Source organism: Talpa occidentalis, unplaced genomic scaffold, assembly GCF_014898055.3.
Source record: "Talpa occidentalis isolate TD23 unplaced genomic scaffold, MPIMG_talOcc4v2.1, whole genome shotgun sequence".
In the NCBI taxonomy this organism is placed as follows: domain Eukaryota; kingdom Metazoa; phylum Chordata; class Mammalia; order Eulipotyphla; family Talpidae; genus Talpa; species Talpa occidentalis.
This window is the reverse complement of record NW_026555331.1, coordinates 119,452,510-119,468,372: the sequence shown is the minus strand read 5'-3', so window position 1 is coordinate 119,468,372 and position 15,863 is coordinate 119,452,510. Positions and strand designations below refer to the sequence as shown.

General features: G+C 35.6%; 1 protein-coding gene across 1 annotated transcript in view; it reads left to right on the top strand.

Annotated features, from left to right (window-relative positions):
* The window catches only part of RSBN1L (round spermatid basic protein 1 like), a 50,859-nt gene that overhangs the window by 18,336 nt on the left and 16,660 nt on the right, over nucleotides 1–15,863 (top strand). Inside the window, exons 2-3 of the mRNA XM_037518111.2 lie at nucleotides 7,365–7,481; nucleotides 14,314–14,954. Of these exons, the coding sequence (XP_037374008.2) occupies nucleotides 7,365–7,481; nucleotides 14,314–14,954 (758 nt within the window). The remainder of the gene's footprint in view (nucleotides 1–7,364; nucleotides 7,482–14,313; nucleotides 14,955–15,863) is intronic.

Genomic DNA, 15,863 nt, shown 5'->3' with positions numbered 1-15,863 from the left:
TCAGTGAGGAAAATTTGACCTGAAATTTTTCATGATGGCAGGAGAGGGAACCCAGCCTACTTTTTCATGTTACACCTGATGTGGCTTTCATGTAGGTAATTTATATATTTTCTATTTTCTTGTTACTCTTCTTTGAATGCTTTTGTGACTGTTGTTACTATACTATTTTGTTACTCTATAGATATTACTCTATACTTCTTAATAAAATTTTATGTATGATAATAGCAGCTACATTTGTCAGTTGCCTATAACTGAACATGATTATTGGAAATAAAGTGTATGTTGCCTTTAATTACTTTTTTTTTAAGATTTATTTATTTATGCATGCAAGAACTGGGGTACAGGCCAGAGGTGTGGAGGGCCAGAGGTGTGGAGGGCCAGAGGATTTACCATAGATGGAGTGGGGAACAGAATAGGTGGAATGAGTGAAATTCACTGTTGAGGGGAGCAGTGGCTGAGGCAGGAGAGGTCTGCTGCACCACGTGGGTCAGCTCCCTGGCCGGGGATCGAACTCATACTGTAGTGGCTGCCAACAGCTTGATAGCACTGCGTCTTTAACCTCTGTGCCACCAGGGACACCTTTAATTTTTACACAAACTCTAAACCATAAGTGTTACTATCTTTTATAGACAAGAATACTGAGGCAGAAAACAGTTATGTAGTTTGTTTTGTGTCAGTTGGTCATTTAATGACAGTGGAGGAATTTTAACTTAAATATTTCTAACCCAAAGCTTGACCTGTTTTCTACTGTATTACTATACAGTTAAGGTTTCTTAATCCCCAGCTGTAATCTTTTGTGTTTTCAAAATTGCATTCATTTTTTGTTTGTTTGTTTTTGGTTTTGATTGAGAATGTTAGACAAAGCAATCAGTGTATTCTTGAAGAGAGATTATTATTGCACAGTTTGGACTTCCTCATAGTATCTTCAGGAAGAAACATTTTTTGCTTTACTATACAAAACACAGGATGTTATTACTATATGAGTCACTGGACTAAGTTTTACCCTTTTTTAAAAAAAATATTTATGCATACATGAGCTGGGGTGCAGGATAGAGGTGCAGGGGGTGAAAGGATTCACCGGAGACAGAGGTGGAGAGAACAGGCAGAATGACTGAAACACACTGCTGAGGGGAGCAGCGGGCAAGACAGGAGAGGTCTGCTGCTCCATGTGGGACACTTCCCTGGCCGGGTATCAAACTTCTACTGCAGTGGCTGTGGATAGCTTCATAGTGCTGTGACTTAATCCCTTGTGCCACCAGGGAGGCCCCTAAAGTTTTACCCTTTATTTAAAAAAAATTGAAATAGACTCAAGGAATACTGGAAATGAAGGGGTCTTCAAAGATCAGTTAGTGTAAGCCCTTAACTTTATAATGAGTTTTTTTATATTAATTAATTAATTAATTTTATTTTTAAATAATATTTGCTTCCCCCCAACCCCTCAGACTGAGTCCTCATAGAATTTCCTTCCCCAAGGCACCATCACCATAATCTCCTGTGCTCCTCCCTTCCTCCCTCTCATCCCTCTCCCTCTTGCTCCCCTGCAGTATGTCTCTGATTTATAATTGCCTGTTTTTGCTTTGTTGTGTTTTGTACTGTTATTTTTTTTTATAATAACGAGTTTTAAGTGCAAACCCCTGATTTTATAAATACAAGCAGCAGAAACTCCAGAAGTTCCCTTAGTTCATCAGTTCTTAGTTGACTGGATATGTTCAGGTCTTTCAAATCTTAAGGTTCTTAACATGTATCAGTTTTTACAGTTATGTCCATAAGGACCATTCATCCTTTTAGCAGTTTACCTCCATGTGGATGGGCAAACAGCTCTAGAGAAGAAGGAAATACCATCTGTCTCATGCCTGCCAGATCTCAGCCATCTCTTAAATAGGAAGGGTTTTTTCTTTTCCTTTCAAGTTTTTGATACTGTTTTTACATTATTCCTTCCCCTATAGATGATTATATCTGTTGAGGAAGATTTGGTGCAGCAGAGCTAGAAGTAATGCTTATATATACAGATTGTAAGTTAAGAGCTATTATTAGCTAAATACATAAAACATTAGTGCTCCAAATAATTTTCATCTTTATTGGTTTTCTTTTCTAAAAGTCGGCATAAGAGCTTTTAACTAGAAACCAGAGGACCTGCTTAAGTGTTTTCCTAGTCATCCCACTTAATCTTGGCCCCTTTGACAATCATTTAAATGCTCTGTACCCCAGCTTTTTCCTCTGTAAAATGAGGAAAGTATGTGAGATAGACTCTAAGTTGTTTCCTATGAAAAATCTAATTCTGTGGAAATTTTTCTGGCTACAGCCCCACTCCACTACCTTAACTATTCTTCCCTTGTATACCTCCAGTATTTTCTGTTGAGTGTTATAAGAACATTTACTTTACTGTATTACATCATGATTTCTCTAATTTGTTCTCTCCTTTTTTTTTTTATAGGAATTCATCAAGCATTTATTTCCAGTCTGGTGTGTGCTTGGCACCGTAGGGAAGTGAAAAGAGGAAAGCTGTTTATACTTCTTACCTTTAGAGAATTTGTAACTTACTTGGAGAAATAATTAGCTGTAATATAAGAGACTCCTTTTTGTTGCTCATCTTGTTTCCTTTTTGTTTTTGCTTTTTTTTGTCTTCTGTGAATATTGACCCTTCAGATGCTTATCACTAGTAATTTGCTTCTATTTACTTCAACCCTTTTATTCTTTTGCCCCCTTAGAAACCTTATTCATATTGAGCATTGATTATGTGTAGAACAATATTCTAGGTTCCATAGAAGATTACAAAGATGAATAAGATATAACTACAGGGCTTCCCTGGTGTTGCGTGGCTTACCTCTCAGCACTCTGACGCTATCTGCAGCACGAGTTCGATCCCCAGCCAGGGAGCTACCCACATGGCACAGCAGATCTCTCCTGTCTAGCCAGCTGCTCCCCTGAGCAGTGTATTTCAGTCGATCCGCTTGTTCTGTTCCCCACTCTGTCTCTGGTGAATATTCTCACACACCCCCACTCCCGCACCTCTGGCCTGCACCCCGTTTCTTGTATGCATAAATAAGTAAATCTTTAAAAAAAGATGTAACTACAAAAGAGCTTACAATCCAGTAGGGGGGATAGCACAGCTTCAAGGAATCATAATCCAAACCCTTAGATAGGGAGGAGAATAGGATCATTTCTAGTTGTAGGGATCAAGGAGTCCTTACTGAAAGAAAAGCAGATTTGGATAAGATTCTGAGCAGTGAGGAATCAGGTAGTTTGTGCAATTTCACTGATATTTAGGGAGAAGTTTTGAGGAAGAGCTCTAAAATGTCTGCAATAGCAAGGACCAGGAAAAAAAAAATGAATTTGACAATCTGATTACCTTGTTTGGAGAGGGGATATTGTCTCTTTTTCCATGAACTAGATGTGTATTCCTTTTTCTTTTTATTGTAGCCTTGATCTTTTACCTCCTTTTACATTCTTGCCATTTTTGTAATGTCACTCACTTTCTGTTCTGTCAGCCCACTTAAATTCTGTATCATTTCTCTTTTTCTCCTGCTTTCTATTGTTTTCAGATCTGTTTCTAGCCTTACTTAGTCCTGACTAAGGGAGGAGATAAGTGGTATTGTACAGAACATGGGCTGCATTATTATAGTGAATTATGGCACATAAAGCAGGCAAAACTGATAGCTTGAAATCTGTTTGAGGTTTGTTCTCCAAGAATATATTGTGACTGAAATCATTAGCATGGAATTTTAACATTTAAGAACCTCCAGGTAGATTTTTATGACACTAATCTAAAAAGTACAATGAACCTGTATATGAAGAGCCTTCTGTATACCAAAAATTTGGTTTATTCTGTGAACCTTCTTTATACCAAAAATTTGGTTTACTATGTTTTATTAAGAATAATTAGTATATATCACTGCATGTTTTTAAGGTATACAATATAATGATTTGATTTACATACATTATGAAGTTTTAATCATAATAAGCCTAGTAAATATCTATCATCTCATATCGGTAAAAAGGGGGAAAAGAGAATATAATTTTTCTCCTGGTAATGAGAACTCCCAGGAACTGTTGATGTTCTTTTTCTTGAAAGCTATTAAATCTAACAGATAGTGTATGTATGTCTACTATATTCAGAATACATATATAATTGTATCTTTTTTCTTTTATTTTGTTCTTTTTGTCAATTATAACATAACCTGAGATAATCTGTATAAAGTGAGATTGAAATGCACTTGAACAATTTCAGTGGAGACATTTGGAAAAGTAAGATTATTTTTGTGTGCATTTTTTAAAATTTATTTATGCATACAAAGCTGGGGCACAGCCTACAGATGCGGGGCATGAGAGGATTCACCAGAGACAGAGTGGGGAACAGAACAGGCAGACTGACAGAAGCACAGTGCTGAGGGGAGCAGCAGGCGAGTCAGGAGAGGTCTGCATCGCCATGTGGGTTGCTCCCTGGCCTGCTGGGATCAAACTGGAGCTGCAGAGGCTTTGGATTGCCTCATAGTGCAGTGCTTATTAACCCCTTGCACCACCAGGAAGGCCCTTGTGTACTTATTTTGAAGTGTTTTTTTGCCCCTTGACTCTTTCCTTCTAATATTCCTTATGTGATTCTAAATTATTTAAAAAAATTGAACGGTTATTCTTTCATAAAAGAGATTTAGGTTAACAACTTAATTACACAAGTAATACATAAATATAAAGCTCTTTCTCTTGATATTTCAAATAACTTAGAAGTGCATGAAATAAAACCAAGAGTACACTCTGTTATCATTCCATAACTTTTTCTATACATTTACTTATATACATGTATGCACATACTCACAGAAAAGAATATATCTTATTTTGCAAAACCTAAGTATATGCTATTTGCATTTTTTTGTAACTTGTTCTTTTTTACTTAATAGTGTATTTTGGAGCTCTGTCCATTATATAGTGTCAAGTTTTTACACACATGTATATACACCATGTGTGTTTAGATGTATTACTTTTAATTATTTTTTGCATTTATAAATTTATATAAGTATAAATTTTAGTAAGCTTTTAGTTTTTAGAATAGTTTTAGATTGCAGAAAAGAAGCAAAGTTAGTACAGAGTTTTCATATATGATTTTAGTAGTTTGACCTTTCCTGGCTTCCATAAATCTGAGACCTGATCCTACAGCTGCTGAGTCAGGGGGTGTGGCTTGGAGGAGTCAAGTTTGTGGTATGAATGCTTGGGAGGGGGTACAAGCTTGTGTTTGTGGCACAGCCTATAGCCCTCCTTTCTGGGGTTCCGGGCTCAAGACTGCAGTCTCTGCATTCTCAGTGAACCTCAAAAGGTTGCTACCAGACCTAAGTGATGGGAGGTGGGGGTGGGCAGGTGGAGGGGAGTGCAGCCCAGCACACCCTCATCTTTTATAACGGAGATCTGACTTCCTAGGTTCACCCCGGCTCCTCCTAAAGTATTTACCCTCAGTCAAGGGTGTGTGTTTTCACAGTTCAGCTCTTCCCTCCCCGGGTTGGCAGCTTAGATGGCAGTGCTACCCTTTGTTTGGCAATCCCCCTGTCACCCCAGCCACAGCCTCCAAGCATGTCTCTCCACTAAGCTCTTGTTTAGTGAAGCATGGATCTCTGTGTACCTTCTGGCACAGTCTGCCTTCTCTCCAATGTCCAAGAGGTGTTCTGGTTTCACTCCAAGCTAAGACTCTCTTGTTGCAGGGCTCCACTAGTTAACCTAGATGATCCGCTGTGAAACAAAAGAAGGAACCTCCAACTTCATCTGAGAGCTGCTCTCTATTATCATTACAGAAAAGCACTAATTCAATAGCTGAAAATAATATTCCTATTTGTATATGCAGTTTTTATTATCAACTGTAAGTTTTGAAATGTTTTAGGTATATGGATTTAATTTGTAAATTATGGCCTGCGTTGTTCTTTATGGTAGCCACTAGTCTTACATGGCTGTTGAGCAGTTAAAGTGGAGCTACTCTGAATTGGTATGTGTCATAGTGTAAAACATACAGTGGAATTTGAAATCTTATTATGAAAAAAAAGTAAAATATTTCAATGGTAATTTTCTTAGCATTCAATTTTAAAATGCTTCAGATATATTACTTAAATAAAATTGATTAAAATTAATTTCATACTTATGTTGTCATGTGACTACTACATTTCAGTTTGTGTATTGATAAGCATTATATTTATTTGCAGTGCTGATATAGACAATAATATAATCATTAGGTGTTTAGGACTTCAATTAAGATAGTGCATGGAAAGTTGAGGAATTTTAAGAGATCATATAGTAATCATACACACTTACTAATTTCTGTTATAGATTTTTTTACATTTTTTGTGTGCTTCCATGATGGTTTTGTAATCAAGTACGCTCATTGATGGCAAATTTTCTTCTATATCTGGTCTTTTGCTGCATACATAGGAACTTGACTGAGTATAGTACGTCAGATAATCTTATAAACACAAAATATGACACTTTTGAGTACCTATCAGTGACTCCTTGAGTTTTTTATACCCCTTATTTAATACCAAAAGCTAGTCAGATCAGTCATATCCTTTTTTAAAGGTCCATGCATATGGAACTAACCTATTGGCTAGTCTTTCATCTACCAAGTTCTGACTGTTATTTTATATCTTCATTTAGCGTATATAGTAAATTATGAGAATGGTATCAATCATGGTTATACCAATTACAAAACTTAGATTAATTTTTCAGATATTGATGCCCTTTCCACCTATGCCCAATTTCAAAGATAGCACTTTTCCACTGTAGTTAACTATCTTGATTAAAGTTGGCCACTTCGGGCCTCCCTGGTGGTGCAAGGGTTTAAGACACAACCTATGAAGCTATCCACAGCCACTGCAGTATGAGTTCGATCCCCGGCCAGGGAGCAACCTACATGGTGCAGCAGACCTCTCCTGACTCGCCCTCTGCTCCCCTCAGCAGTGTATTTCAGTAGATCAGTTTATGATCTGCCTGTTCTGTTCCCTACTCTGTCTCTGATGAATCCTTTCACCCCCCCACACTTCTGGCCTGTATTCCAGTTCTTGTATGCATAAATAAATAAACCTTTAAAAAAAAATAAAGTTGGCCACTTACTTGGAGTGATTTGAAGGTTGTCTTTTGTGGCTGACATGAAATGAAGAATAATCTTTAGAAGGAAATGTAGAATGATAAATTTTGACAGTTTATAACGTGTGTTATTTATTCCATGTTCATTATATGAAAGGAAATTTAGAAATATATCCCAAAACCCAAGAGGAAGAATAAGAAAGATGCTTGTCCTTCTAATTTTCTGAGTGTATTGTAATTCTGGAAGTTGCACTGTTGTTCATGGGAAAAAATTGTAAAATAGTTTAAAATACTTTCATTTTGTCTTTTAGATAAAATCAAAGATAAAATTAAAGAGAGAGAAAAAGAAAAAGAAAGAGAGAAAAAGAAGCATAAAGTAATGAATGAGATCAAGAAAGAGAATGGAGAAGTAAAGATTTTGCTGAAAAGTAAGTTTATATTTAGTGATTTTCATTGTACTATAGTATATTCAGTATACTTACCTAGTCATTAAAATAAATGTTATTTGGTACCAAATTTTGCTGAGAATAGCATCAAAGGTCAAAATATCGAAAAAAAAAATGTAATAGTGGTGAGTTCTAATCTACATAGTAACTTGTGAACTGTTATATTTCATAGTTAGTGAACTGTTCAAAAGTAGTAAAGATTAAGCTTCATTAAGCCATTAGGCTCCTTAAGTTATTTTGAAATAGGTTATCTAATTGTGTTTGTGTTATTATTCTTTATTTGTATTTAGAGAATCCAAATAAAGACTGAAGTAACTTTTACCATGATTGGGATAGTGGAGGGAATGATTTTATAAAACTTGATGATATCGTTGTCTGGGATATAAAAGTAGCATTTTACTGTGAACTAAATTGAAGGCATACCACTTTACTGTATATTTCTTGCATGTTAAGAATATCATTTTACCTATCTTTCTATTATAGTTGTTTTCACTTGCTGTTTATACATATTTGGAGTAAGGTGGGGAGGTGAATTTGGAGGATAGATGGTTAGGTGGTGTTAATAGAAATCCTGTCAATAAATCTGAACATTTTCAGATGTTTTGTGGTAGAATAGAAGTAAAGAAAGTCTTACATTCACTGGAATGGCAAGGTAATGACATTTGGTTGCTAGACAGTAAATTCCTTAATACCCTATCAGGTTGATAATTTGTGGATCAGAACACACACACACTTTCATAAATTTCATGTTGAATTTATGTGTTGAGAAGCCTCTATATCTACATAAGAGAGAAAAGGCCATAGCATTACGTGTGCAACAAAATAACTGATTAATTTACATTGTTTAAGATAAATACAATGTTCTTTTCATTTCATTCTTTGTTATGTTTCCAGACATTGTATGGTAAGCACTTTAAATTCTGTTTTGAACTTGTCTGAAATTTATTTTTAGAAAATTCTTTAGCTTTGAAGAAACAGTCGAGAACTGAAGTTGATGGCTACCTAATAATACTCATGATCTTTTTGTTCTATATTTTTTCCAGGATATTTTACGTGTTTTTAATGAGATTGTAAGCCTTCCAGGCAGGAATTGAATATAACCACACTAAGTGCTCTACAGCAGTTAATGATTAATGCTTGAAATTATTCTATAATAACTTAGTCAAATAGTTGGTTTTTTTTTTTTTTTTTTTTTTTTTTGCTGGTCTAGTCAGTCTTTTTTTTTTTTAATCCATTTGAATATATAATGATGTAAATTCCTGTTACTTGGTTGAATGCTAACTTACTAACTTACGTTTAATATAAAATATGTGATTGTAGATATTATATGTGTGAACAGTTTTTAGGCTAGCCTGGAAAATGAAGATTTTAGTGATTTGTAATAGTAGCATTGACTTTAAAGTAGACGGAATTTCAGAGATATTTTGAGCTAAACTAAACTGAAACCTAATGGTGATAAAGGAGAAAAAATGAGATGGGTTTGGAAAGGAATTGGTAACCTCTGGTATGATCATGGGGAATGTATTAACTGTAAAATGGAGGTAAATAATTCTGCCCTACAGCCTTGTAAGATTAAACGAGGTAAAGTATGGGGGAAATGCCAAGTACAGTGTCTGACTCACCCATATTCAATAAGTACATGTAAGTCTTTTTGTAAAAATGTATGAAACGTTAATCTTGAGATTAAAACAACAACGAAACTATTTTCTGCCCTCAATGAATGGTCTGTAGATAAATTATTAAAGCATGAATCAATTGGGAAACAGTCCCTGTCCCATTATAAGCACTGAATGTTAGCTATTGTTATTATCCAGCCAAAAAATTTACTCTGCTTGTGTGGTCATTTTTCCAAGTGAACCTTTCATCAGGGAAGACATCCTTTGTTTTTGGTGTTCTTGAGCCACAGAAGAATCAATTTGGTGGGGACAATATGCTGTTATTTACTACTGTGAATCCCTTTATTTCTTTTTGGCCTTCAGCTTTTATTTTCTCCTACTAGTGCTGATGTTGCAAGTTATGGCAAACACAGGCATCGGTTGTTTGATGGCACTTGAACTACTTAACAAGAACTACATTAAATAGATGCTCTTACTCCACAACAATCTCATTTCCTCCACGTTTTCATTATAAACTGTGTTTAGTATTACTAGCAGTATATACACAATTTTTAAAAAAGATTTATTTATTTATGCATGTAAAAACTGGGATACAGGCCAGAGGTGCAGGGGAAGGGAGGGTGGTGCTGTGTGAGAGGATTCACCAGAGACAGAATGGGGAACAGAACGGGCAGATTGACTGAAATACACTGCTGAGGGGGAGCAGTGGGCGAGACAGGAGAGATCTGCTGCACCTTGTGGCTTAGCTCCCTGGCTGGCCGGGGATTGAACTCTGTGCTGCAGTGCTGCAATAGCTGCGGATAGCTTCACAGTGCCCCTACTTAAACCCTTGTGCCACCAGGGAGGCCTGTATATACAATTAATGCAGAAGTTTTGTCAATGCTTTTTCACTGACAAAGTAGGATTATTTGCTTTATTAGAAATAGTTTAAAGGAAGATAAATTTGAAACAAATTACTTAACTCATCCCTTTGTATCTGTTGTCTACCAGCTATATTTTCTGAGTCCACTCTTATGTTCTAACCATTTTTATGTTTATTGGTAATGTTTCAAGAACATAGATGTTATGATTAAATTTTTGTCATTATAGCTTATCAAAGAAGCTTGCTGGTGTGCAGGTGGAATGTGGGTTAAAAGAAGCCAATGTACAAGGTTACTGGTAGGGTACTAGAGGTCACAGGTAGATAATTCATGCAAGAAGAGTAAAAATATTGCAGTGCAAAAAAATTAGAGTTGTATTGCAAAGGCCAACGGTTGAAAGCTAATTACCACTTGCCTCCTACCGTAAAATAATGGCATTATATAAATTCCCATATTAGATATGATTTTTTTTTTCTGGGCAACTTTCATTTTTTCCATTCTTACCCTTTTTTTTTTTTTTTTTTTAAGATTTATTTATGCATTCAAGAGCTGGGGCACAGAACAGAGGTGAGGGTGTTGGGGGCGTGAGAGAATTCACCAGAGACAGAGTGGGGAACAGAACAGGATGATTGAAGTACACTGCTGAGGGTAGCAGCAGGCGACGGAGAGGTCTGCTGCGCCATGTGGGTTGCTCCCTGGCCAGCTAGGGATCGAACTCGTGCTGCAGAGGCTGTGGACAGCTTCATAGTCTGCATCTTAACCCCTTGCAACACCAGGGAGGCCCTCTTCCGTTCTTACACAAAAAGTATACTAAAATTAGTGGTGGAAATTAATGCCAGTGTATTTGTGATTTTTGAGATTTCCCCCCCCATAACAGCTAATAACAACACATGCTGGTTTTTGTTTTTGTTTTTAATCTGTGTCTGTGTGGGAACTTTTTTCTATTTCTGAGTATCTTTCTCTCTGACTGTGTGTCCCTCTCTCTCTCATCCTCTGGCTCTCTGCATGTGTATTTCTGTGATACCTTGTATGTGTGTGTGCCTGGAATCTACTATGTACATGTATTTGTGGGGAAGGGCCCCAGCAGCCTTATCTTTTTTAAGGGTGCAAATTATTTAGACAGCAGTTCTGTTTTTTTCTGTTATGTGTACTTAACAGATCCTTAAAAAATTAAAAAAAAATAGGTCTGATATATCGGACTGAAAAATTATAGATTTAGAGTAATGTGTACTTTATATTTTTAGTATAAGAGAACATCAATATTCAAAATAGTCATATTTCCCTAATGTATTTACATTTTCTACATATAAAGCTACTGTATTTTATAGTTATTGCAAGACAGGAAATGAAAGATTATATAGAACTTGAAAAAAAATTTTTTTAAAGATTTCTTTATTTATGCATGCAAGAGCTGGGGTACAGGCCAGAGGAGCTGGGGGTAAGAGGATCCACCAGAGACAGAGTAGGGAGCAGAACAGGTAGATCTACTGAAATACACTGCTGAGGGCAGCAGCGGGCTAGACAGGAGAGATCTGCTGCACCATGTTGATCACCTCCCTGGCCAGCCAGGGATTGAACTAGTGCTGCAGTGGCTGCGAATAGCTTCATAGTGCTGTGACGTAAACCCCTGGCACCACCGGGAACATCTCTAAAAATCTTTCTAGTGAAGACTATCTAGTGAATATCTAGTGCCTCACTTGGTTTAAATGTAAGGAATGCCTTTTACTTGTGTCCATTGGAGGTCCCCAAGACTACCTGCAGATTTGAAGATTTGCTAGGAGGACTCGCAGGACTCAACATATATAATTATCTTTGTGGCTGTGGTTTATTATAGTAGAGGATACAAGGGAAAATCAGCAGAGAAAAGGCGGACACATGTGCAATGCAAATGGATGGAGAACAGGCATAAAGCTTCTAACAATCCTGTACCTAGTAGAGACACACAGGATACACTTAATTCTTCCAGCAGTAAATTGTGACAACATAAATGAAGTGTTTTACTGGGTACTGGTCATAGAGGGTGTACTACCTCTGTCTAGTGTATACCAAAATTGCAGATTCCTAGAAGGAGAACAGGTGCTCAACATAAACCATATTGTTTGCACAGATAGTTTAGCCACAGTGAACCACTCTTGTCAGGGAATGGTGGGAGCCTTTCTGAAATACACACTTTCAGATACTAGCCAAGGACCAGCCTTGCCAAGCAGGTTTTTCTAAGGGTAGTATTCTCAGGCCTGACTGTTATGGTAACTCTTTCTGCACACTGTATTTACTTTAATATTTAAGTAAGAGTAGTTTGTCATGGGAATTTTATTTCTTGATATTGACTATAAGACTTTCTTGGCTGATTGCTTATTATTTGCATTTTTCAATTTCTGATTATATCATACTACTATTTTTGCCCATCTTCATGACTAGGAAATAAATAGACTGTTGTACTTACTTTATTTCAAAGTAACATGTATTGTAATGACTGGATATTTTCAGTTTTGACTTTACTTTTAAAAATGTGTTGGACATAAATGTAATAGGATATTAAACATTTTCACTCAAATTAAATTGTTTATTTTGTCAAACCATTTTATTTGTGCAGTTTTACGTATATTTTCAGTTTAGTTACTAATTACAGTTAGGTCCTTCAAATTCTTTTAAGTTCTATATTTTATTTTACTGCTGTCTTTTTTTCCTTGCCTCATTTGGATTGCTTAAATATAAACCTTTTTTTCACTTTCCATTTTGATTAACTTCCTGTTTGAATTTTTTTCATTTATTTTGTTTTTAAGATATAATCTCAGGCTGCTATTTTGATATTTTGTAATTAGGTAGAAAGTATGAATTTAATATATTTCTTTTTTTTAAAGATTTATTTATAAGATACTTGAAGGCACTGTTTTTGGATTTCAAACTGAAAGGGTTATATTTTATTTGGTAGGCATTGGAGTGACTTGACAGTAATTGAGTCAAAGGATGAATATGTTCAAAACAATACATATATAAATTATAAAAAGATCAGTGTGGCTCTAGCATTCAGAATGAGAGATAGTCATGGGCTCTTAGACTAAAAATTTAGTTGTATCAAGGAAGTAAATATCAGGGTTGAGCTCGGTAATTCTGTTAAACTTTTAAGAGCTCAAAAAGAATGGCTCTAGAGAATATCATTGGATTTGAGAGTTGAACATTCTAGGAAAGTAAATTTGAGTATTCTTATTATGGCAGACCCAGAATTTAAGGACTAAAAATAAGATAATAAGAGAAAACACTGGATGTAGGTTGTACTTCATGAGAAGTTTGTCAAGAGGAGACAACATTTAAGGTTTTTGGGTTTGGTGAGAGGGACTTACTCTTTGAAAGTAGACAGGGCCTCTCCCTCACTGGGTACAGAAAAGAATAAAAGCTATGTGAATATGGAAAAATGTAGGCAAGGAAGCAGGTTGGGAGGATTTAATTCATGACAGATAAGCTATAAAAGTATTAACAGGTGGAAATTGTGAATACCTTCTTTTCTCAACTATAATTAATTTATATTATTTTAGAAAGCATAGTATTTTCTTGTAAGGATGTTTCCTTTTTTTGTTTTTCTGATAGAATTAAATATACTGTGATAATGTTAAGTGTTTATATGTACATTTAGATTCTATAGATGTATAGCCACTGTGGATTACTGTTTTATTTTTTGGACTTTTTTGTTAATCTCTTTACTAGTATGCAGGCATCATTTGAATTTAGTACATGAGATTATTGTAATTTCGTTATCTCCTTTGTGGTACCTTTTTGGAACTTCATTGGGAACTTGTGAACGTTGGTGAACTTAAATGGCCCATTTTAGATGCAAGTGTAGTTTACTAAGGAGGTAATATGGTAAAAAGTTAAGGAATTGTTATGTTTGTTGCTGTTATATTATGTAATTATTCTCTCTGTGATTTATAAATCTTTCCATGTAGATAGAATTTTTATGAATTTATATAAAGTAAAATTGATAGAACTAAAAATAATTTGAAGGTATCATTCGTATTGAACTTTGTTCAACTTTCTGTTTCTGATTTTATACCTGTAAAGTGTAAAGATTATGTTTTCTATAAAACATTCATTCATTTCATTACTTCAGCAAACACTGATTGGTACATCTAAGAATGGTACAATCTGTCCCAAGCGCCTCCATGTGTGTGGGAGGAGGGGGGAAACTGACTAAATTATGATTATTAATACCATGTAAAATGAGTCCCAAATATAAACCTAGTTCTGAGTAAACTTAGATTATTTATTTCAAAACAGTTCCTAAAGCATGGCTTTTTTAAAGTAACTAAAATACGGAGTTTCAAAAAAAATTTTTCCCAACAGGTGGGAAGGAGAAACCAAAAACAAATGTAGAAGACTTACAAATTAAAAAGGTAAAGAAGAAAAAGAAAAAGAAACACAAAGAGAATGAAAAACGGAAGCGTCCAAAAATGTATAGCAAATCTATTCAAACCATTTGCTCAGGATTACTCTCTGATGTTGAAGAACAAGAAGCCAAAGGCATCCTAAATGATAACATAAAGGATTACCTTGGAAAGAATTTGGATACCAAGAACTATGATTCCAAAATTCCAGAGAACAGTGAATTTCCATTTGTTTCATTAAAGGAGCCACGGGTTCAGAATAACCTCAAAAGGTTGGACACTTTGAAGTTCAAACAACTCATTCATATTGAGCACCAGCCTAATGGAGGTGCATCAGTTATTCACGCCTACAGTAATGAACTCTCCCATCTGTCTCCTGTGGAGATGGAGAGGTTTGCAGAAGAGTTTGTGGGTCTAGTGTTCAGTGAAAATGAAAACTCTGCAGCTTTCTATGTAATGGGTATTGTTCATGGGGCAGCTACTTATTTACCTGACTTTTTAGACTACTTTTCATTTAATTTTCCCAATTCACCAGTGAAAATGGAGATATTGGGAAAGAAGGATATAGAGACAACGACTATGTCCAATTTTCATGCTCAGGTAAGAGGTTTTTTAGTTGTTTAAAAAAATAATTATATGTTTTAGAAAGTTTCTGTTTTTTGCTTCTCGATTTGCTATAGGTTTGAAATAAAAAGGTAAGAATATAATGAAACCTTTTGGGAGTAGTAAGAATTTATTACTTTATTATTTTTTTAAGATTTGTTTTTATTTATTTATGCATATAAGAACTGGGATGTAGGGCAGAGGTGTGGGGGCTTAGAGGATTCACCAGAGACAGTGTGAGGAGCAGAACAGGTGGATCCATACTGCTGAGGGGAGCAGCAGGCCAGACAAGAGAGGTCTGCTCTTCATGTGGGTCAGCTCCCTGGCTGGGATCAAACTCATGCTGCAGTGGCTGCGGATAGCTTGATGGCACTGTGTCTTTAACCTCTGGGAGACCCTATATTGTTTTCCTGATGTGAACATCAGAGTTTAAATTTCAGTTTCTATTTAACCTGATTTTTTCTTAAAGATAATTAAGGAAATAAGACAGGATTTTTTTGGTATGGATTTTTCTTGGATATAATTAAGGGAAGTAAACCATGTATTTTCCAGTCTCTGTAATAGTTCTGAAAATGACCTAAAATTATCCTTATTTGGGATAATGCTTTAAAATTGCTGAGTGCCGGATCCTATCACATAGTACATGTTAAATAAATACTGGCTATTATATGTGTTGGAACAAAGGAGTTATCCATTAATTGTATGACTGTATGAGGAAATTAGCATATCAATGCATATATTCAGCTAATTTCCTTATCCTACTCTTCTCTAGGATATAGAATAAACATTATTTTGAAAAGCAGAGGCAGAGTTGAGTTTGCTCAATTCCTGAAAGTGAATATGGGCCCATCTAAAAGGCCAGCACTTTTGACACCAACTGAAATCAGGGCCTAGTTTGGAATGAGG